Here is a 24980-nt window from a genome sequence, read left to right as displayed (position 1 = left end):
CTGAATCCCAAATCGTCCCCACCTAAACTATGATGTACGTCCCATATAAACACCATGTGGCTCAGACGTATGAAGGACATTGATGTTACGGAAAAATCTGGTGTACCACAGAGAGGGACAGGAAAATGCCAAAAAAGAGCCTATATAGAAAAAGGATGTTTTTATATCTCAATTCCAATGAAAACAAAGAATCAATTGAAATACACAGAAAGGTGGTCTAACCTACCAGTCTATCCAAAGTTTAGGGTTTGTTATTCAGTAGCAAGAAAGAAACCAGTCACATAAATAATCCCCATTGGTTGACAGAGTTGAAAATGTTATCTTCAAGGAGAGACTTCCAAGCAGTCACACATCCTAGTTATCAATTGACAAGAGGAAAGCAATTAAGACATACTCAAGCCACATGAACAATATCTCATGTAGAGTTTCCAATACGCTCCAATAAATCTCTTAGCCCTTGTACACACAGTCGGAGATTCCGACAACCAAATCGGTCGGATTTTGTCCGTCGGATTTTGTCCGATGGATTTTGTTTGAAACTGTTGTATACACACGGTCGGACAAAGTTGTCGGAAAATCCGATGTGATGACGTTATTTAGTTACGGTGGGACTACGTTCACATGATCGGAATTCTCTACACATGATCGGAGTATGTCCGATCGGAGCATTTTGTCTGAAAATTTTACCAACAAGTTGGAAAAGTTGGTCCGTCGGATACTCAGACGGAAACAGTCCGATGTAGAAACACACAGTTGGAATATCCGACAAAACGGTCCGATCGGAATCTCCGACCGTGTGTACAAGGGCTTACAGTTAATACACCATATATCACCAAACTCCAGAATCTGGCCTCTGCCATGTCTGCAGATAAGGAGATCCTTTTATATCCCCTCCACCTCCTCTGTGTCCAATGGCACCCAAAAATATCCAACACGCAACCACGAACCACTCCGGAAATGACGTTGAGCGCAGGCGTGATGATCAAATGGCACCAGATGTGGAAAGACTGCCCTGACTGGATGTGGCCATTGAACTGGTTAGTCAACGATTGCTCCCTCAACTCATATCCCCACATGACTAGGGTAAATGAATGGGAACCAAATCAAGGGGCAGGCAGTGCAAGTGGACAGTGGCACCCACCCCACAAGCAATATCAGGAGGGACCTTCATAACTGCAAATAGAGGTGATGTCCCAGGCGTGGGTATGGTCAGTCACCTATCGCCATTCAATGTACCTCAATATAGACACATAAAGTAAAAAAATAAAAAAAACACCCAGTGGTAAGAAATGTAATAAAACTGTGCTATATCACAGTTTTAGATTATCAAAGATGAAATTCTTCGACCCTTGAACACATACCAGTACATGGAAGAGGGAGTGATGTTGACAAACTACTCCTACAGCGTGAAACTAAATGGATCCACACCCTGTCAGCTACAAAACATCCTAGACTGAATGAGTCCATTAGCTACAAACCCTTCCTTTAGAGCCATGGGAGTTTTTCTTTTGAAATGCTCTTATAAACAAAAATACATTGAAATTGGGATCAATATCTGATCCTAATAAATAACTGGTAAATAGGTGTGTATTTTTTTTTCTTTTTATATTTAATTTGTATTTTTTTGTAACTTGGCTGTGGCTTGGCTGTGGAAATTGCCCTTGTCCAGAACCTGGGTTAGTGTTGTGCTCCCCCTTTTTTTCTTATCTGTTTAAAGGTAATTTGGTATATACTATCTCTTATGTTAGTATGAATATATTTTGTTTCATATCGAGGATGCTATTCCATTTCTTACCACTAGATATTTTTTTTTTTTACTTTAAAACAGTGTTCCAGCCACAACACTGTAGCTGCTGACTTTTAATAAGGACACTTACCTGTCCAGGTAGCCCACGATGTCCTCTACCCCTCCCCCACCCCCCGAAGCCAATCCGTCCATTGGATCAGGTGCAGCTGCCACCATTTTAACTAAGAGAAACTGGCAGTGGAGCCTTCAGGCTTCACTGCCGGTTTCCTACTGCGCATGCACAAGCCACGCTGCGCTTCCTAAATGGCTCCGTCGTCTTCTGGGACACACACAGGTCTCAGAAGGCAGCAGGCGAGCAGCAGGAAATTACACTCTGGGCTGTGGCGATGCTGGGGCGGAAGTACACAAGGTACTCCAATAAAGGTAAGAAGGAGAAAGGAAAAAAAAAAAAATAGCCAAAAACGAGTGGTGGAGGGGTAGTCTTTCCTTTAAGATCTAGTTGAAAAAGTGGGTGGAACTCCGCTTTAAGTGTCTATATTGAGGTACATTGAATGCTGATAGGTGACTGACCAATACAGACGCCCGGGGCATCACCTCTATTTACAGGTATGGAGGTCCCTCCTAAAATTTGCTTGTGGGATTGGTGCCACTGTCCACTTGCACTGCCTGCCCCTTGATTTGGTTCCCATTCATTTACCCTAGTCATGTGGGGATATGAGTGGAGGGAGCGAGAGATGACTAACCAAGTCAATGGCCGCATCCAGTCAGGGCAGTTTCCATATCTGGCACCGCTTGATCATCGTTCCTACGCGTGACATCATTTCTGGGGTGGCTTGCGCATGCACGGTGGATATTTTTGGGCATCCGCGCCTCCATCAGTGACATTGGACACTGAGGAGGTGGAGGGGATATAAAAGGATTTCCTTATCTGCAGACATGGCAGAGGCCAGATTCTGGAGTTAGGTGATATATGGTGTATCAACTATGCAGCGGTAAGAGATTTATTGGGGTGTATTGGAAACTCTACATGGGATATTGTTCATGTGGCTTGAGTATGTCTTAATTGCTTTTCTCTTGTCAATTGATAACTAGGATGTGTGACTGCTTGAAAGTCTCTCCTTGAAAATTTAATTTTCAACTCTGTCAACCAATGGGTATTATTTATGTGACTGGTTTCTTTCTTGCCACTGAATAACAAACCCTAAACTTTGGATAGACTGGTATGTTAGTTAGACTGGTAGGTTAGTTAGACCACCTTTCTGGGTATTTAAATTGATGCTTTGTTTTCATTGGAATTGAGATATAAAAACATATCCTTTTTCTAGACAGGCTCTTTTTTGGAGGTTTTATGTCCCTCTCTGTGGTACACCATATCTTTCCCTAAAATCAAAGTCCTTCATACGGCTGAGCCGCATGGTGTTTAAATGGGACGCACATCATAGTTTAGGTGGGGATAATTTGGGGTTCAGGCCCACATTAAATGCACATCTAAGAAATTTCTGACTTATGTATACATTTGTATTCATGTGGTGATGTTGTACATCAAATTTGTATTTTCTAATATATCGTTTTTACTCTATAGTGACCATACATGCAGTACTTACCTGAAGTCTCCCGAGGAAGCCATCGTATGTTGAAACATGTAGAGTAGTGATGGACGAACTTCCGACGGGACGTTTCGCGAACGCGAAACGCGAACGGACACAAACGTTCGCGAAAACGACCGTTCGCCGCGGGCTCCATTGACTTCAATGGGAGGCGAATTTCGCAAACCTTTAGGTCGAATTTGCGGCCACGGGGTAATTATTAGGGGGTAGCACGTAGTCCCACCACCTGGACAATAGCATAATACATGTATGAGGTGAATTTGGGATCGATAACTACAAGCATTTTTTTTTTATTTGGGAAATTGTTCTGACAATTCAGGACTATGGAGCTAATGAAGGCAATGGAGGAGAGGGAAGGTCAGGGACCAGGGTAGGCAAACAAGAGGGTGCAGGAGATACAGAGCACTGACAGCAGCACCGTAATACAGAGCACTGACATCAGCACCGTGACATACAGCGCTGACAGCAGCTCCGTGACATACAGCGCTGACAGCAGCTCCGTGACATACAGCGCTGACAGCAGCTCCGTGACATACAGCGCTGACAGCAGCTCCGTGACATACAGCGCTGACAGCAGCTCCGTGACATACAGCGCTGACAGCAGCACCGTGACATACAGCGCTGACAGCAGCTCCGTGACATACAGCGCTGACAGCAGCTCCGTGACATACAGCGCTGACAGCAGCTCCGTGACATACAGCACTGACAGCAGCTCCGTGACATACAGCGCTGACAGCAGCTCCGTGACATACAGCGCTGACAGCAGCACCGTGACATACAGCGCTGACAGCAGCTCCGTGACATACAGCGCTGACAGCAGCTCCGTGACATACAGCGCTGACAGCAGCTCCGTGACATACAGCGCTGACAGCAGCTCCGTGACATACAGCGCTGACAGCAGCTCCGTGACATACAGCGCTGACAGCAGCTCCGTGACATACAGCGCTGACAGCAGCTCCGTGACATACAGCGCTGACAGCAGCTCCGTGACATACAGCGCTGACAGCAGCTCCGTGACATACAGCGCTGACAGCAGCTCCGTGACATACAGCGCTGACAGCAGCACCGTAAGCAGCCCCAGGAGGAAGTCAGCACAGCACAGGGATGGTGTGATCCCCTCATAATAAGAACCCCCAGGAGGAAGTCAGCACAGCACAGGGATGGTGGGAGCCCCTCATAATAAGAACACCCAGGAGGAAGTCAGCACAGCACAGGGATGGTGGGAACCCCTCATAATAAGCAGCCCCAGTAGAAATATGACACCGCTCAACCTCTTCAAAGAGGAGGGTAGGGGCATATAGTACGGTGTGCTTTTTTGGGTCAGGGAAGTGAGCCAAATGAATTAAGAAGGTCTGTGTGCTTGATTCCAAAAATTGTTTATAGACATATACATGGTCTACTGATCACATGTGTTGAATTCCTCCGAGATCCATGCCTCATTCATTTTTAGAAATGTGAGGTAGTTAACACTGTGGTGAGCTAGGCGAGTACGCTTATCGGTCACAATCCCCCCTGCTGCGCTGAACGTCCTTTCGGACAGGACACTGGATGAGGGGCAAGCCAACAGTTCGATTGCAAATTGGGCAAGCTCTGGCCAGAGGTCAAGCCTGCCCACCCAGTAGTCTAGGGGTTCATCACTCCTCAGAGCGTCCACATCGGCCGTTAACCCAATGTAGTCGGACACCTGACGGTCTAGGCGTTCCCTGATGCTGGATCCGGATGACACCTGTCGATGGGTCGGCTGAAAGAATGACCTCATATCCGAAGTCACCAACACATCTTCAAACCGGCCTCTTCTTGCAGGCGCTGTTGGATTGGTACCCGCAAATCCTTCTCTGGGAGTGGGAATTGCTCCTCTGCCAGCGCACGCAAAAGCAGAATGCAGCATTTCTCGAAGCAAGGCCTGGAAGTGCTGCATTCTGACAGCCCTCTGCGACGGCGGTAACATTTCCGCCATTTTGTGTTTGTACCGGGGGTCTAAGTACGTTGCCACCCAGTACTGGTCCTTGACCCTCATGCTTTTTATACGGGGGTCCCTATTAAAACACTGGAGCATGAAGGCCCCCATTTGCACTAAAGTGGAAGCGGTGTGGTGGCCTGGCTCCTGCTCATCATCCAGGATAATGTCGTCCTCTTCATTCTCCTCTCCCCATCCTCGCACAACAGGGATCCCAGAAAGGTTTAAAGCATGCTCTTCTTGCTCCTGCTCATCCGCCCCGGCACCATCCTCCTCTGACTCCTCATCAGACTCCTGTTGTTGACTTGTCTCAGATAGAGTAGCCCCCCCTGGGAATTCATCCAGCATTGCGACTTCCTCATCTTCCCGCTCCTGCTCCTCCACAGCCTGATCAATGACACGACGCAATGCACGCTCCAGAAAGAAGGCATAAGGTACCATGTCACTGATGGCGCCATGGCTGCGACTGACCAGTTTGGTGATCTCCTCAAATGGCCGCAGAAGTCTGCATGTGTCGCGCATGAGCAGCCACTGGCGCGGTGAAAAAAAACCCAGCTCCCCAGAACCGTTTCTTTCGCAGAGTTCATACAGGTAGACGTTAACTGCACGTTTCTGCTGGAGCAGCCTATCAAGCATATAGAAGGTTGAGTTCCATCGCGTCGGGCAATCGCAAATAAGACGTCTGACCGGCAGATGGTGTCGCCGCTGAATGTCAGCAAGGCGAGCCATGGCCGTGTAAGATCTTCTGAAATGGGCCGAGATTTTCCTTGCCTGCCGCAAGATGTCCTGGACCCCAGGGTATTTGACAAGGAATCGCTGCACGACCAAGTTTAAGACGTGTGCCATGCACGGCACGTGCGTGATTTTGCCCTGTTTCAATGCGCTAAGCAGATTGGCACCGTTGTCACACACCACTTTACCAACTGTCAAATTGAGCGGTGTTAGCCACTCATCTGCCTGTGAACGCAAAGCTGAAAGGAGTGCCGGGCCAGTGTGGCTCTTTGCTTCCAGGCACAACAGACGCAGCACGGCATGGCAACGTCTCACCTGGCATGTGGAATAGGTTCTGGGGAGCTTGGGCGGTGCAGTGGAAGAGACGCTAGCAGCGGAAAAGGAGGAGGCAGCTGAGGAGGAGAGGGAGGAGGATGGAGTAGGAGGAGGAGAAGAAGAGTCAGGCCTGCATGCAATCCGTGGCGGTAAAACCAAATCTACACGGGTGCCACGGGTTACATGCTTGACGGCCGTCAGAAGGTTCACCCAGTGGGCAGTAAAACTGATATACCTTCCCTGCCCGTGTTTGCTAGACCACGTGTCTGTGGTCAGATGTATCTTGGCACCGACACTGTGTGCCAGAGATACATTCACTTGCCGCTGAACATGGCCATATAGCTCTGGGATGCCCTTCTCTGAGAAATACTTCCTTCCTGGGACCTTCCATTGTGGTGTTCCAATGGCCACAAATTTGCGAAAGGCCTCCGAGTCCACCAGTTTATATGGCAGTAGTTGGCGGGCTATGAGTTCTGACAAGCCAGCCGCCAACCGTTGGGCAAGAGGGTTATCCGGCGTCATCATTTTTTTACGCTCAAACATTAGGCCCACGGAAGCCTGCCTTTTTGCAGAAAAATGTGAGCTTGGCGTGATGGAAGGTGGAGTGGAGGACAATTGTGAGGAGAGAGGAGAAGGAGAAGTAGAAGACGAGGCTGGACGGTGAGAGCCTGCAGTGTGGCTTTGTGTGTTCCGTTGCTCCCACTGGGCTCGGTGATGGCTGCTCATGTGCCTTCTTAAGGCGGTCGTCCCTAGGTGAGTATTGGGCTTACCGCGACTAACGCGTTGACTGCAAAGATTGCAGATGGCAACGCTATTGTCAGCAGCGGACACGTTAAAAAAAGCCCACACTGCGGAGCCATGTGCCGGTGTCCTGGGAGCGCCAGATGTGACCGTACATGGTCGATGACTCGCTCCTGATACATTTGCAGTCTGCTTTGTCCCTGCTGTGCAATGTAAGTCATTGCTGCTTCTCCTCCCTATCTGCTGGTCCATATCTCCCTCTGAACTCCCCTCCTCTTCCTCTCTTGTGGGCACCCACGTGACATCACTAGACACGTCATCATCAACGTCACCTTCCCCACCGCTATAAGTAGAGTAGGCAGCAACACCGGGGACCAACCTCCTCCTTGGGCTGATCTGGGTACTGGCGTCAGACTGCTGAGTAGCGCTTGTTGCTACCTCCTCTTCCTGATCCAATACCAAGAGTGGCTGCGCATCAGAAATGTCCTCTTGATATGGATCGGAAAATAATTCCAGTGACTCAAGCGGAAGGTATGTGGTGGTGGTGGTGGTGGTCGTGTTGTTGGTGGTAGTGTCTTTGGGGGTGCACATAGCAGAGAGTGAAGAAGAGGGTGCAGATCGAGAGGATGAGGAGGGTGCAGAAGAGTAAGGCTGAGCGAGCCACTCAACCAAGTCTGGTGCATCCTTTAAAGTAATTGAACGCACCTTCTGCAACTTCCCACTTTGGCTCAAGCCTGTTGCTCCTGCCCTACCCCTACCACCCCTGCGGAAGGGCCTGCCTCTTCCTCTGCATGTCATTTTTTAAATGACCCTGTGACAAAACTCTTAGTCCCTATACCGCTGAAGGACTGCTGCAGTATAGGTGAGCGGTCAGCAGTGGTGCACGTCAACCCTATCTATTGTGGACCGATAGCGGTCCTTACAGAACAGCAGACTGTACCGCACTCAAGCCTATGTACCGTAGCACCCTATACCAAGTTACCAGTCCTTATAAGAACTTTTGTGGACCAAGCAGGTTGTGTATTAGTGTTTAGCAGACTGTACGTCAGTCCCTATACCGCTGAAGGACTGCTGCAGTATAGGGCAGCGGTCAGCAGTGGTGCACGTCAACCCTATCTATTGTGGACCGATAGCGGTCCTTACAGAACAGCAGACTGTACCGCACTCAAGCCTATGTACCGTAGCACCCTATACCAAGTTACCAGTCCTTATAAGAACTTTTGTGGACCAAGCAGGTTGTGTATTAGTGTTTAGCAGACTGTACGTCAGTCCCTATACCGCTGAAGGACTGCTGCAGTATAGGGCAGCGGTCAGCAGTGGTGCACGTCAACCCTATCTATTGTGGACCGATAGCGGTCCTTACAGAACAGCAGACTGTACCGCACTCAAGCCTATGTACCGTAGCACCCTATACCAAGTTACCAGTCCTTATAAGAACTTTTGTGGAACAAGCAGGTTGTGTGTTAGTGATTAGCAGACTGTACGTCAGTCCCTATACCGCTGAAGGACTGCTGCAGTATAGGTGAGCGGTCAGCAGTGGTGCACGTCAACCCTATCTATTGTGGACCGATAGCGGTCCTTACAGAACAGCAGACTGTACCGCACTCAAGCCTATGTACCGTAGCACCCTATACCAAGTTACCAGTCCTTATAAGAACTTTTGTGGACCAAGCAGGTTGTGTATTAGTGTTTAGCAGACTGTACGTCAGTCCCTATACCGCTGAAGGACTGCTGCAGTATAGGGCAGCGGTCAGCAGTGGTGCACGTCAACCCTATCTATTGTGGACCGATAGCGGTCCTTACAGAACAGCAGACTGTACCGCACTCAAGCCTATGTACCGTAGCACCCTATACCAAGTTACCAGTCCTTATAAGAACTTTTGTGGACCAAGCAGGTTGTGTATTAGTGTTTAGCAGACTGTACGTCAGTCCCTATACCGCTGAAGGACTGCTGCAGTATAGGGCAGCGGTCAGCAGTGGTGCACGTCAACCCTATCTATTGTGGACCGATAGCGGTCCTTACAGAACAGCAGACTGTACCGCACTCAAGCCTATGTACCGTAGCACCCTATACCAAGTTACCAGTCCTTATAAGAACTTTTGTGGACCAAGCAGGTTGTGTATTAGTGTTTAGCAGACTGTACGTCAGTCCCTATACCGCTGAAGGACTGCTGCAGTATAGGGCAGCGGTCAGCAGTGGTGCACGTCAACCCTATCTATTGTGGACCGATAGCGGTCCTTACAGAACAGCAGACTGTACCGCACTCAAGCCTATGTACCGTAGCACCCTATACCAAGTTACCAGTCCTTATAAGAACTTTTGTGGAACAAGCAGGTTGTGTGTTAGTGATTAGCAGACTGTACGTCAGTCCCTATACCAATGAAGGACTGCTGCAGTATAGGGCAGCGGTCAGCAGTAGTGCACGGCAACCCTATGTATTGTGGACCGATAGCGGTCCTTACAGAACAGCAGACTGTAACGCACTCAGGCCTATGTACCGTAGCACCCTATACCAAGTTACCAGTCCTTATAAGAACTTTTGTGGACCAAGCAGGTTGTGTGTTAGTGATTAGCAGACTGTACGTCAGTCCCTATACCAATGAAGGACTGCTGCAGTATAGGGCAGCGGTCAGCAGTAGTGCACGGCAACCCTATGTATTGTGGACCGATAGCGGTCCTTACAGAACAGCAGACTGTACTGCACTCAGGCCTATGTACCGTAGCACCCTATACCAAGTTACCAGTCCTTATAAAAACTTTTGTGGACCAAGCAGGTTGTGTGTTAGTGTTTAGCAGACTGTGCGTCAGTCCCTATACCGCTGAAGGACTGCTGCAGTATAGGGCAGCGGTCAGCAGTAGTGCACGGCAACCCTATGTATTGTGGACCGATAGCGGTCCTTACAGAACAGCAGACTGTAACGCACTCAGGCCTATGTACCGTAGCACCCTATACCAAGTTACCAGTCCTTATAAGAACTTTTGTGGACCAAGCAGGTTGTGTGTTAGTGATTAGCAGACTGTACGTCAGTCCCTATACCAATGAAGGACTGCTGCAGTATAGGGCAGCGGTCAGCAGTAGTGCACGGCAACCCTATGTATTGTGGACCGATAGCGGTCCTTACAGAACAGCAGACTGTACTGCACTCAGGCCTATGTACCGTAGCACCCTATACCAAGTTACCAGTCCTTATAAGAACTTTTGTGGACCAAGCAGGTTGTGTGTTAGTGATTAGCAGACTGTACGTCAGTCCCTATACCAATGAAGGACTGCTGCAGTATAGGGCAGCGGTCAGCAGTAGTGCACGGCAACCCTATGTATTGTGGACCGATAGCGGTCCTTACAGAACAGCAGACTGTACTGCACTCAGGCCTATGTACCGTAGCACCCTATACCAAGTTACCAGTCCTTATAAGAACTTTTGTGGACCAAGCAGGTTGTGTATTAGTGTTTAGCAGACTGTGCGTCAGTCCCTATACCGCTGAAGGACTGCTGCAGTATAGGGCAGCGGTCAGCAGTAGTGCACGGCAACCCTATGTATTGTGGACCGATAGCGGTCCTTACAGAACAGCAGACTGTACCGCACCCAAGCCTATGTACCGTAGCACCCTAGACAGACCAAGTTACCAGTCCTGATAAAGAGCTTTGTGGAACAAGTGAGTTGTGAATGATTAGCAGACTGCAGCAGAAGGGCAGCAGTCAAGTATAATATTCTTTCTATATTTGGAAGAAAGAATATTATACGTGTACAAGCCTATTACCGTACCACTGATACCAGTCCTGAAAAGAACCTTTGTGGAACTAATAGTAACAGCAAGTCTTTAAAATTATCCTCACTGCCTGACACACTGCTTCCTGCCTGTCCCTATACAAATTGGCAAAAAAGAGTAGGCTGGAACGATTAGCTGGAACAGCTCTTTTGTGGACCTGATAGTAACAGCTAATGATGATGATGATGATGATGATGAAGAAAGACTAATCTGGCTGAGCTGTCCCTAAAATAGCAGCATACAGCGCTCTGTCCCTTTATCTAAACTGACAAAAGAAACTCAGGCTGCTGACCTAACACCTATACCAGTCCTGAAAAGAACTTTTGTGTACCAAATAGCTAGCGTTTTCTCTGTCCCTACTCCACACAGGATCCTTTCCCTACAGTGACAGAAGAAAGAATGTAAAATGGCCACCGGATCGGGTGTATTTATAGGTTAGGGGGAATGTCCAAGTGTCCATGAGCTGTCATGTCTCAATTGGTTGTCCTGTAACACATGATAAACGTGTCACGAAAGGTTAAAGTTCTTGTATACATTAAACACGTAAGTCCGCCGGGGCGAACGACGGAAAAAGGCGTTCGAACCCGCGGACGGCGAAAGTCGGAAATTCGCCGCGAAACGACCGCCGGGCGAACCGTTCGGCCATCACTAATGTAGAGCAAGAAGTTACTGCTGTTCATTCAATATATGGTTATTGTATGATGTCATCCTGTTGGTTTTATATATTTTTGTATTAGTAAATTTGATATTTTTATATATCTATTTGCAATTGTTTGTGGCACCTGAAAAGTCCTACTTCTCTTTCTCTATCATACTGTTTGTACTCTGTGTTTCAAAGTTGGGTAGGGAAGGCAGGACAACAACCATAAAATAATGACTATCTCAAGATCATCAGTGATTAATATTATCTGTCTGTTATCACTACAGCTTAAGCATTATATCCAGAATGTGCATGTTAAACTTAAAAATGGAAGAGAGGTCTTCTTCGATAAAAACGGGGACCTTCCGGCAGTGTATGACATTGTGAACTGGCAGCTGGGATCAGATAGGATCATAAAGAAGGTCAAGGTGGGAAGCTACGACACATCAATCACTGATGGCGACATCTTTACTATTAATATAAGCAAAATCACATGGTCTACAGGAAAAATACAGGTATTGTATAATTGGTAACATGAAAATGCTGATGGATTTTCAATTATTATAATTATCCTAGGAAATCTCACTGTTTGTCTCTGTATTCTTTCTGAAGATCCCAAAGTCAGTATGCAGTGAGAGTTGTTCTCCAGGTTTCCGAAGAGTTGTCAGACGAGAGAAACCTGTATGTTGCTTTGAATGTGTCCTGTGTCCCTATGGAGAATTTTCGAACCGAACAGGTGAGTATTCAAAGTAAATCTATTTCTAATGTATGTTTATTCTGTTTTGAAAAGTGGTTGCCACCATCCCTAACTCTATACTTGAAATGCGAAAAATACCCTCTTATGGGATCGTGAAGGCAACCAAAAAAAAAAAAAAGCAGAACTATTTATATATACAAACACTTTTTATTACAAAAGGCCATATTTAGAACAAGATCCATTGAAAACATCAATAAGCAGTTGATACTTTGGCAATCTTACATATCTCTTTGGAGGATTTGATGTTCAGCAGATAGTTTGCTTGGGCATCATACATTCAACGCTTTTCTAGATTTATTAATTACTCTCCTCCTCAGGGATGATTAGATACCTTTCAATTTATCAGAAAAAAATATTACCACTTCTCATGATGACTTACCAACTTACCAATATCAACTCGCACGTGCTTGTGAGCAGGGGTGAATTCATGCAAGGATCCTAAAGATTCCCACGCCATGGAAAAGGGACTCGTAAAAAATACACAAGGCCCATTTTTCACTGCTGTTCATCCGAACCAAGCTGTGCAGGTCTGCTCCTTAGCACAATCCAATGAAATGTGTAATTTTTACAATCCTCCAAAGAGATAGGTAACATTGCCAAAGTATCAACTGCATATCGATGTGTACAATGGATCTTGACCTAAATATGGCCATGTGTGTTTATAACAAGGCTATGTCTTTTTAGAGTTTTGTAATAAAAAGTGGTTTTATATATAAATGGTTATGCATTTTTCTTTTTTGGTTGCCTTCAAAATTCCATAAGAGGGTCTTTTTCCCATTCAAAGTAAATCTATATCCATTTTTTTTTAGTTTTGGATAGCATATGGAATGATTAAAACCCTGTTTGTTTATTTTTGTTAACTTCCTCTTTCATAGACACAATAGGAAGTGAGAGGATATCTCATCAAAGTAAGGGTAATCTCTTCTTAGATAGGGATGAGCTGCTGTTGGGTCTCAATGTAGGTTTGGACCAAATTTAGTTTGTTTGGACTTGGAACTGGTGTTCGGTCAAGTTGAATCTCCCGTGGAAGTAGGGAGTGAAACATTTAGCAGTGGTATTACTACTGCTGCTAAATGTGACAGCTTCTCCACAGCATGGTTATTAGGAAACCAGCAGCCATTGGCGTCTTAACAACCATTATTCATTCCTACATGGTCCATTCAACTGTCAGCTGGGGAATCCTGGCTTACAGCCAAAAGTAAACAAAGGTTCAGGGATTTATAATTCATACCAGGTCCTTCAGGTCTGGTATAGATTTTTCCCTCCAATATTTATATTAGTTTGGGGTGGAGGAATTTGACTGGACTGAACAGAGTCCTGACCTCGACCTGATAGAACACCTTTGGGATGAAATAGAGCGTAGACTGTGAGCCAGGCCTTCTCTCCAACGTCAGTGCCTGACCTCACAAATGCTTCTGGAAGAATAATCATCAACATCATCCCATAGATACACTCCTAAACCTTGTGGACAGCCTTCCCAGAAGAGTTGAAGCTGTTATAGCTGCAAAGGGTGGGCCAACTCAATATTGAACCCTACGGACTAAGACTGGGATGCTACTGAAGTTCATGTGTGTGAAAAGGCAGGAGTCCCAATACTTTTGATAATATAGTAAAGTATAGTATAGAAATAATAAGTTTACCATAAAAAACAAACAAAAAAAAACACTTTTTTTGCAGGTGAAAAAATGGGCATTTACTATTTTTTGTAGTAGGAGCCTTGAAAGCATTGTACCAGCGATCAGCAGATCTCTGATGCCATAGACCTGTAGACCTGTCTGTGTATCAGGTTACCCGTACATCCTGTATAGGTAAGCCGATACTCCCTGACAGGAACACTCAATAAACTACTGCGGCACCCCACAGCACTGTGGTAGTTCAATGAGAACTACAAGCCGACAGCCACTAAGGATATCGGGGCTTGTAGTTCATTCAGATACACAGAGCTGTGTGGGCAGAGCCCCGCACACGGCCATGCTGTTTTTCAAACAGTGGCAGCTAGTACAGGTAACTTCTACCCGTACTGCTGCCACAGGGAGGGGGGGCAGCAGGCGACAGCTGCAGCACTGGGAACATTTTACATGTTCCACTCTAAAATCGGGTGAAACCTGTAACATGTTCACAAAGCTGAACTTATCCTTTAACCACTTCCAGCCCAAGGACATCATATGAGGTCTTTGACTTTCAGTGGGAGTATCTGAATGATGCCTGCAGCTGCAGCGACTCTATGCACCATAAGAACAATCAGAGCGCCAGTTCCTCTGCTTGATCATTCTTACAGGCGACAGGAGGGAACATCCCCTCCTCTGCTTCCATCCGGTGCTTCTCCGGGCTCTCCTGTGCCATCGGGGACCCAGAGAAAGAATCAGCCACCGCTGGATACCGACCATAGAGATTTCCAGTGATCAGATGGTCACCAGTCATCTCTATGACTGTTGGAGGCCCAAGCGTGACGTCACGTCTGGGCCACGGTTGTAAACAAAGCGGTTGCGGCTGGTAAGCATTAGATTGTAGATTTTTTTTTTGATCTCATGCTTTCCAGCCTGGAGGAGAGATGTTGGGTCTTACTGACCTCGCACCTCTCCATAAAGAGGACCTGTCACGAACCATCCCTATTACAAGGGATGTTTACATTCCTTATCATAGGAATAAAAGTGATAAACCCAAAAAAATAAATGTAAAAGAAAGTGTAAAAATAAAAAAGTAAAAATAAAAAAAAACTTAAAACGCCCTTGCCCTCGGTAGCTCGCGCTCAGAAGCAAGCACACATGTAAGTCCCGCCCACATATGTAAACGCCGTTCAAACCACACATGTGAGGTATTGCCATGTGCATTAGAGCGTGAGCAACAATTCTAGCACTAGACCTCCTTTATAACTCTAAACTGGTAACCTGTAAAAAAAAATGTTAAAGCGTCGCCTATGGAGATTTTTAAGTACCAAAGTTTGGCGTCATTCCATGAGTGTGCGCAATTTTAAAACATGACATGTTGGGTATCTATTTACTCGGCATAACATCATCTTTCACATTATACAAAAAAATTTGTTAACTTTACTGTTTTGTTAATGTTTAATTAATGAAACTCTTTATTTTTCCCAAAAAAACCGCAAATACCGCGCGAGATAAAAAGTTGCAATGACCGCCATTTTATTCCCTAGGTTGTCTGCTAAAAAAACATATAATGTTTAGGGGTTCTGAGTAATTTTCTAGAAAATAATTATTTTTACATGTAGGAGAGGAGTGCCAGAATAGGCTCGGTATGGATGTTCTGCTTCCTGCCAAACTTAAATGTGAAAATGTATTTTTTTTTTCTTTGGTACTTTTTCTAATCTTTCTCCACTCTATTCAAAATGTAAAAAAATGGTTTGGCTTTAGATAGATTTTAGCAAGCTTTTCTGAACCATTGGTAACATAAAAATGATTATTGGTCTTGTTTGTGTTTCTCATTCAGACTCAGATGACTGTTACAAATGTCCGTGGAATCTGTGGCCTAATGCTGAAAGGACCAAATGCCTTCCAAAGACAATTGAGTATCTTTCCTATGAAGGAACATTGGGTGGCTCCTTGACTGCTGCTGGAGTCTCTTCATCCTTGATGACAGTTTTTATCTTATGTCTGTTCTTTCGCCACAGACATACACCCATCGTTAAAGCTAACAACTACTCTTTAAGTTGCATTCTTCTTATGTCTATATCCCTCTGCTTTCTCTGCTCCTTAAATTTTATTGGATACCCCCAAACTCTTACATGCATGATGAGGCAAGTAATATTTGGTATGGTTTTCACAGTCTGCATTTCTACAGTCTTGGCAAAAACCATCATGGTTGTCTTTGCCTTCATGGCCACCAAGCCTAATAGCAGACTCAGAAGATGGACAAGCCCAAAGGTGTCTTACGTGATGATTTTTATGTGTTCTGTTATGCAATTATTGTTATGTGTTTTGTGGTTGACTCGGGATCCTCCATTTTTTGCATACAATACACAAACCCAACCAGAAATCGTTATAGTTGAGTGCAGTGAGGGTTCACCAAGTGCCTTTTGGTCCATGTTGGGCTATCTTGGCTTGCTGTCATCAGTCAGTTTTATTGTAGCCTTTCTGGCTCGCACACTTCCAGATAGCTTCAACGAGGCCAAGTTCATCACTTTCAGCATGCTGGCCTTCTTGAGTGTCTGGGTGTCCTACATCCCAGCTACTCTTAGTGCTCGTGGTCAATATGTAGTGGCCATGGAGGTCTTTGCTATCTTGTCATCTAGCTGGGCCCTGGTGATCTGCATGTTTTTTCCAAAATGTTATATCATATTATTTAGACCCAGCTTGAACTCTAAGGAATATCTCAGGGGCAAAGACACGCAGCAAAATAACAATTACAAAAGTCACATCTTACCAAATTAATCTACATAAGTCTAATGGACAGAGTCTTTCCCATGCCATCCAGCAACACAAAACCAGCAATTCGACAAAAATATTAGCACAGCATTAGTCAGCATGGGACTAGCACTATCAAGCAAACGTTTAAGGAATACACCTCTGAAGGTTCGTACTTATGCAGCTCATGGTCCAGCTAGTAATTAGGCACTTTAGATGGATTTGTCCTTTAATGTTTATGTTTTGCCACTTATCCAGATCTAATGTGTGTCAGGAACATTCCTTAGGATTTATGCCCACATAAGTTAAGTCAGTCATCTTAATCCAATCCACAAAATGTCATGTTATGGGTCAGTACAGTTTGTGTCTGGATACATGACTCAACCAGTGGGTCCAGTTGGTGCTCACAAGAATCTTAATGTATGGAGCTGTTTAGAATCTATATAAAGAAGCAATTTTTGTCTAAGACCTTGTACACACGGTCGGATATTCCGATGGAAAATGTCAGATCAGATCGCGTTGTCGGATAATCCGACCGTGTGTGGGCTCCATCGGACTTTTTCCGTCGGAATGTCCGACCAACAAAGTTTGAGAGCTGGATATAAAATTTTCCGACAACATGATCTGATCGGACTTTATCCGATCATTTGTAGAGAATTCCGATCGGACAAAGTGCCACGCATGCTCAGATCAAATTCCTAGACCAAAGCTATTGGCTACTAGCCTGAACGTAGTCCTGTTGTAACGAAAAAAACGTCACTTCAAAACTTGTTCTGAACGATCGGATTTTACCGACAACTTTGTCCGACCGTGTGTATGCAACACCAGTTTTGGACAAAATCCGTCTGAAAAAATCTGACGGATTTTGTTGTCGGAATGTCCAACCGTGTGTACAAGGGCTAACATGTTTATTGCGAAAGAAGCATCTAGTCAAAAAGGAACATCAGTATATACCTTATCATAACTCCTAGCAATGTAGCGCTACCCCCACAGGAGCCACTGGTGAATGGGATCCCCCATCCTGCACAGCCAGGCATACCGCATTTTCCTTAGCGCACAGAGTCAGGAAACAGTCCAAGCAGCTTTGTTTTTTTTGTTTTATTAGAGGATTTAAACTTGGATGGGGATATGAGATGCCCACTTGATCAGTGTAGTCATCGGGGACAGCTATTTACACACAGTATATACATTCCTCTGCTTCCCACACAAACTTGCTTGCAGATCTACTCCTTCTCCTCCAGCACAATACTTGCTCATGGAAATACAACACCCAGGACCAGCTGGCACTGTTTGGATGGTCTAATAAAGGCTCAATTAGACCAATAGAAAATGCCCCTAATCAGTACCGTCCTTAGCGTAGGGCAAACAGGACAGCTGCCCAGGGCCCAATCACTGTTGGTGGACCCAAAGCAGCTGCTAATTGAGCCCATTTTGCTGCCCGCCGGAGTTCCGCCACTTGTTAGCTACTCACTAGTCACTACTGTCAGTTGTAGATACAGAGAAGTTCTGCTTCTGTATTTACAAGTGACAGGGCTCCTCTGTCTGTCGGCGGCCGTTCCTATCCCTCTCTGCTCTACACATCTCTATATCAGAGCAGAGGAGTGAGAGCGAGGAGGGAGGGGAGAAGAGAGCGGGAGGGAGGGGCAAGAAGTGAGGGGTGAGGAGGGAGGGGAGAGGAGGGAGGGGCAAGGAGTAAGGGGCGAGGAGGGAGGGGTGAGGAGGGAGGGGAGAGGGGGCGGTGAGAGAGGGGGCAGGGAATGTACAGGGGCGTACCAACAGGTTGGCAAGACCGGTGCCCCCCAGGGGCACAGAGGGGCAGGGGCGGTGCCTGGTGGGTGCTTGGGTGTGCTGAAGCCCCCCCCCAAAAAAAATCTTCAAGCACCCTCACAGCACCCCCGAAAATTCCACTGAGGTATTGGCATACAATTTTTTTAAAATAATATTGAACCCCCTGTGAATCTTGTCTGCTATTTGCTGGGGGCTCTTTTTTGTAGAGGAGGAATACAGTGGAATAAGCCGCTGATGTTTAGTTAGTCCTGGCTGAGAGGGGGGCGGATTGATTCAGAATGTTTTGCAGAGGTGCTACTTTATAAAAGTCCCTGTGTCACATGGTGCCTCTGCATTTGTCTCATAGGAAGAAAGAAGGGGGGGGGGGAAGCGGTGTGGAGCAGAGTCAGTGAGCCCAGAAGGAACAGAAGGTATGACGAGAGCTGAGCTGCTGGCTGTTTACTTGGTAGACCGCGGGGGAGGGAGGAGAGAGCTGACTGGCTCCGCAGTGCTCGTCATCTGACAATAGGGGAGGAGAGAACGGAGGTTTCCTGTTATGTAGGGCTGGCTGTGGTCCAGGAGGAGGAAGGATTAGGAGGATGGTTGATGGCTGTTCTTTTCACAAGGGAGCTGCTGCTGTGCCTAGGGAGGGGGAGTGAGACTCCACTCTGCAGTTCCGTTGTTTTATTTATGTCAGCAGAGGGCAGTCTGATCTGGAATCTCAGGTGCTGTTAGAGGAACCCTGCCCTGTGATCTTGCCACTCTGCTTTGCCTTGGGCACTGTCACTGCAATTAAATGCCCCCCCCCCCAGATCAGGAGCGCTTGCTTTACAGTATCCAAACAGGGCCAGTGCTATACTATCCTGTGCCTTAGGCAAGACCAGCTACTTGCAAGCCCCCCCCCCCCCCCCCAAAAAAAAATGACACTTCAAATGTTTTTTAAAACAGCAGAAAATTATCGAATATAAACACACTCCATGCATTCCCCCTCTGCTCGCAGTACACCCCCTCTATGTTCACATCACACTCCATTCACTATATTCGCAGCACACTCCGTGCATTCCCCCTCTGCTCGCAGTACACCCCCTCTATGTTCACATCACACTCCATTCACTATATTCGCAGCACACTCCATGCATTCCCCCTCTGCTCGCAGTACACCCCCTCTATGTTCACATCACACTCCATTCACTATATTCGCAGCACACTCCGTGCATCCCCCATACACCCCCTATACTCACAGCACACTCCGTGCATCCCCCATACACCCGCTATACTCGCAGCACACTCCGTGCATCCCCCATACACCCGATATACTCGCAGCACACTCCGTGCATCCCCCATACACCCCCTATACTCACAGCACACTCCGTGCATCCCCCATACACCCCCTATACTCACAGCACACTCCGTGCATCCCCCATACACCCCCTATACTCACAGCACACTCCATGCATCCCCCATACACCCGCTATACTCGCAGCACACTCCGTTCATCCCCCATACACCCGATATACTCGCAGCACACTCCGTGCATCCCCCATACACCCCCTATACTCACAGCACACTCCGTGCATCCCCCATACACCCCCTATACTCACAGCACACTCCGTGCATCCCCCATACACCCGCTATACTCTCAGCACACTCCGTGCATCCCCCATACACCCCCTATACTCGCAGCACATGCAATGCATCCACCATACACCCGCTATACTCGCAGCACACTCCATGCATCCCCCATACACCCTCTATACTCACAGCACACTCCATACATCCCCCATATACCCCCTATACTTGCAGCACACTCCATGCATCCCCCATGCACCCGCTATACTCGCAGCACACTTAAAGCATCCCCCATACACCCTCTATACTCACAGCACATTCCATACATCCCCCATATACCCCTATACTGGCAGCACACTCCATGAATCCCCCATACATTCCCTATACTTGCAGCACACTCCATGCCGATATAGATTCTCAACAAGGGCGCTGGAGACCCTAGGTATGCCTCTGGTAATGTACACAGGCAGAAGCTCCTTGTGAAGCAGCCTGCACGGACGGACAAGTTTAGTTGATCTACTGTAGCTGCACTCTGGCTGTGATGTTTTCTAGATGCTAGGAGAGGATTTGGGGAGGGAGAAAAATAGGATTTTTTACTTACCGTAAAATCCAATTTCTCTGAGTTCATTGACAGACACAGACTTCTTTATTCACAACGATAGGGTTATATCACCTCTGCAGGACAAAAAAAAAACATTTGGCCACTCCCATGGGCCATCCTCGGTCACCACCTCCCTGCTCTAGGTATTCAATTTAGTAGCAAATAGTAATAGAAGTATTAAAAAAAACACCATAGAGGGGTGGGTGCTGTGTCTGTCAATGAACTCAGAGAAACGGATTTTACGGTAAGTAAAAAATCCTATTTTCTCATTCATTCATTGACAGACACAGCCTTTTTTATTCATAACGATAGGGACGTCCCAGAGCAGTGCCAACATGAGGGGTGAGACAAATAAAAATCCCAAGGCTAATACAAGAGCCAACCAGGTAACAGGAGCTTCACCCAGGACAAGCTGGAACCCAACCTGAACAATACCCCCTCAAGAGGGAATAGACCCTCTAAACAGTAGCCTGCAAAAAAACTTGCGGCCAAAAGAGGCATCTGCAGATGCCAAACCATCTACTTCATAGAACTTGTGAAAATGTACACCAATGGCCAGTGGCCACCCTGTCAACTTGCGCAACGGCCGCCTGGTGACAGAAGGCCCAAGAAGCACTAAGTGCCGGAGAAGAACGCGCCATAACAGGGAAAGGAGGAAACCAATCCCTGACAAGATAGCCCACAGACATCATCTGTCTGATCCTTCTTGGCCCGTCCAACAATACAGTGAGCCTGACCACCAAAAGACTCAGGGGCTGGCAAGTACATCTGAATCCCCCAAAACACATCCAGGCCAGAAAAATCCAATTCCTTGGGATGTGCTGACCAGGGACACAATGGCTTCTTCAAATGGAAATCTAAGGACGGAACTATGTAAAAAAGGGCGAAGCACCACCTTAACCTGGTTAAGGTGATTGACAAGAGAACGCCACCATTTACGACACCCTGCTAGTAGAGGTGATAGACACCAAGATGCCACCTTCCGAGAGGTGGCATCTTGGTGTCTAAGCAATGTAACATCCCGAATATTTTGAAAAAGAGATAAGAGAGGCCTTTGGAGAACCGAAAACACCAAGTCCAGAACCCACAGCGGTAGAAAAAAAACGCCTGAAAACCCCAAGGGGAACCTGCCCTTTCATTCTTTTTATAAGCCACCATTCTTGCCTTGTCCGACTGGATCCATACTGGGAGCCCCCGAAGTCGAGCCGCCCATGTTCCAGACCTAGTCTGTTCGATTGAAGTCTGGATTCCACCAAAGTCCAAGGACCCAGACCAGAGCTCAGTCACAACTCCCCACATGGACAGACTGGTATCATGGTCACCCTGTTCAATACAAGAGGAGAAAGGGTCTTCCCCACTGAAGAACCAGAGAGCGAAACCACCAGACTAGGGAACCTCTGGTGGTTTCGCTATATAGTCTGCTATATAATCCGAAACCATGGGAATCTGTCCCATTATGCCAGGATCTTCCCGAAGGGAGCCTAGACGGAACTGTGCAAATGATCTTGCCTCAAAAGAAGGAGGATACCATCAGACCCAACAGCCACCTGCAGATCTGCAGAGGAGCCCACCTGCCGGATAGTAAATGAAAAATGCTGCATGCCATTTCTGGAGTCTGTCCAGGGGAAGAAACACGCTGGCCAGAGCTGAAGCCCAGTCAGGCTCAGATAAACCAACGTTCTGGCAGGGCCAAAGCAGCCTTCAGATAGTATAGCCGCCAACTGAAATCAGAGAAAGTCTATATAGGAACTACGTTGCTCCTAGGGGTAATCGAGAAGTCGGTGAAGAAGATTGCCCAGGCAGCCCTGGACCATCAACCCCCACTGACGTAACCATCCCAGATCCGGGGGTCAACACCTCATGAACACCCGAGGAGAAGTGGCCAGATCACATGGCCACACCAAGCTCCGATAATGCTCCGCACCCACAGCAAGAAGGAGGAAGTACTGAAGTCGGGCACATAACAGAATGCTTAAGTAAGCATTCTTGATGTTGTAGAAGTCAGAAAGACCCCATGAGGAAGTGCCACCGCTGAGTGGATGGACTCCATCCTGAACTCCTGTACCCACACAAGGCAGGTCAGGGCCTTGAGGTCCAGAATTAGATGCACCATTCCCTCCATCTTTTAGACTGTGAACAGATTCGAACAAAACCCCTGACACTGTTCCCAGTACGGGAACCAGGACAATCATACTCTGCAGCAACGGGGCTTGCACAGCCCCCCGCAGAGAACAGAAAGCATTGGAAGTAACAAACTGTTTAGAGGAACACAGCCGAAAAAACTCTTATAAACTCTTATTACAAACTCAAGATGCAACATGATATCCTTCAGATTAGCTCCCCAAAATACATGTCTAAGACCCACTGTGGCAACAGACTCAGCAACCTGGGGAACTGCGGCCAAGAGGCAGAATGGACAAACAGCAGCCTTCTGAAGGGGGGGACACCCCAAAGGGGTACCATTAGAGCAAGCGTTTTTGGTAACACATAAGGCACTTTGGACACTCCCAGTCTTCATGGACAAATTTGTCAAAATAAGAGAGAGAAGGGAAAGCTTTCGCCACGCAAAATGGCTTATCCAAGAGGGTACCGGCCCTCCATCGCAGCCACCGCTGCATCCCCCATCTTGAAAGGTTCCCGCACAGATGTAATAAGTGTGAAACCAGCATACCTTCGAACCCTTCTGCTGTCATCCTCACTCCCTGACAAGATAGAGAGTGTGGCCCCCAGCCCGCAAGGTGGTCACATCCGTGTGGTAGAGTCAGATAGGATTGTTCAGATAAAACATATATCAAGGGTGCTCCTAATATCAGGGACAAGCAGTTAGTGTCTATATTAGACGGATGATGTGGTCTTCAAACACTTAGGGCTGCACCCGAAGAGGGGAGCAATCTCTAATAAAAAAAAAGAAAAGAAAAAAGGTGCCTCTAAGTGCAGAAACTTTTAATATCCCCAAAAGGATTAAAACACTTACAGAATCAAGGATAGGAAGGAGCATTTCATGGATGTATAAAACAGGTGATTCGGCATCAGGGAGGTCCCTGTATATCACAGCTTTCCAGGGATATCGATATGCAACAGCGGAAGGACTCAGGATAACCGGCAGATGAAAGCCTCAGGCTCTGGGAACACTGGTGAAGCAATCGCGCAGTCTGAATCAGCGTGGAGCATGAATCCCGGAAATTACGTCAGCAAGAGGGGACAACAACCAGTGTGGACCGCAAACAGGAAATAGGTCATCAAAATGGTGATTAGAAGTGGAAAGGCCTGGAAGTGATCCCAATAAATACACATAGCCCAAGCTTCACATCTCTGTCTGGGTTGTCTCCATTATGCTAGCTCCAGGTGCTCTATGCTGCTCATGGAAACATTACGAGTTGCTGGGCAAGAGGCATGGGGCCAGTAAGAGTCTGATTAGTGGCATATCCAGCTATTTAGCACATGTAGCTCCCTCCCCCCACTTGCACCATAATAAACAAAAGACGAGCTGCCAGTAGGATAGGCTATCATGGGGGGTTGCAAAGAAAGTTGTGTGGCCACCTAATTTACTGGCTATCCTCGATGCTCTAGTGATAGCCAGTGTGTTGGGTGGATATGCAGCATTCTCATGCAATCCTGTAACAGCTTTGGGGGAGGTGCTGACCTCTACACTACACAGGAGTCATCCTGCTTCAAAGCTAAACCCTGCTGATCCAATGGGGTTCGCGACAACTACAGGAGGGGGCTGCTGTACTCCTCTATTGGAATTTGAATGCAACTAACTACTGCTAGCTATCACCTACTACCTACAGAGAAATGCAAAAATATTTATGACCAATTCCATATATAATCTTTTCAATATGTGTTAATGTTTAAGCCCTTGTACACACGGTCGGACATTCGGACAACAAAATCCGTCGGATTTTTTCCGACGGATTTTGTCCGAAGCTGGTGTTGCATACACATGGTCGGACAAAGTTGCCGGAAAATCCAATCGTTCGGAACGTAATGACGTTCTTTCGTTACGACAGGACTACGTTCTGGCTAGTAGCCAATAGCTTTGGTCTTGTCCTTTGATCTGAGCATGCGTGGCACTTTGTCCGATCGGAATTCTCTACAAACGATCGGACAAAGTCCGATCGGATCATGTTGTCGGAAAATTTTATATCCAGCTCTCAAACTTTGTTGGTCGCACATTCTGATGGAAAAAATCCGATGTAGCCTACACACGGATTATCCGACAACATGGTCCGATCAGACATTTTCCGTCGGAATTTCCGACCGTGTGTACAGGGGCTTAAAGGAAACCTTTACTATCAGAATATGCAGACTGCTGCTGCTGAGCTCTCCTTATGAAAATGCTGATTTCCTGGATTCCAAGCTGATCCATTAGTTTGAATGCTACTGGCTGGTGTGGCTGATCATCGACAAGGCAACC

General features: G+C 46.8%; 1 protein-coding gene across 1 annotated transcript; it reads left to right on the top strand.

Annotated features, from left to right (window-relative positions):
- The first annotated feature begins 957 nt into the window (after positions 1 to 957).
- Positions 958 to 17087, top strand: LOC143962341 (vomeronasal type-2 receptor 26-like). Its single transcript, XM_077471639.1, has 4 exons — positions 958 to 1083; positions 11796 to 12023; positions 12121 to 12244; positions 15713 to 17087. Exons 1-4 carry the CDS (start codon positions 958 to 960, stop codon positions 16651 to 16653), a joined length of 1419 nt encoding a protein of 472 aa, XP_077327765.1. The 3' UTR covers positions 16654 to 17087.
- The last annotated feature ends 7893 nt before the right edge of the window (positions 17088 to 24980 follow it).

This window comes from Lithobates pipiens, unplaced genomic scaffold (genome assembly GCF_037356315.1).
Source record: "Lithobates pipiens isolate NorthernLeopardFrog02 unplaced genomic scaffold, aLitPip1_a1.2 Scaffold_8, whole genome shotgun sequence".
NCBI classification, from domain to species: domain Eukaryota; kingdom Metazoa; phylum Chordata; class Amphibia; order Anura; family Ranidae; genus Lithobates; species Lithobates pipiens.
Note: the sequence above shows the minus strand (reverse complement) of the source record. Positions and strands in the feature narration are given on the sequence as shown.

Bases quoted from the DNA above. Each gene is read 5' to 3' on its own strand.
- LOC143962341 (XM_077471639.1), top strand. From the start codon at position 958: ATGACGTTGAGCGCAGGCGTGATGATCAAATGGCACCAGATGTGGAAA. The intron at 12,024-12,120 runs GTATTGTATAAT...TTCTTTCTGAAG, and splicing joins GGTCTACAGGAAAAATACAG to ATCCCAAAGTCAGTATGCAG. The intron at 12,245-15,712 runs GTGAGTATTCAA...TTTCTCATTCAG, and splicing joins AGAATTTTCGAACCGAACAG to ACTCAGATGACTGTTACAAA.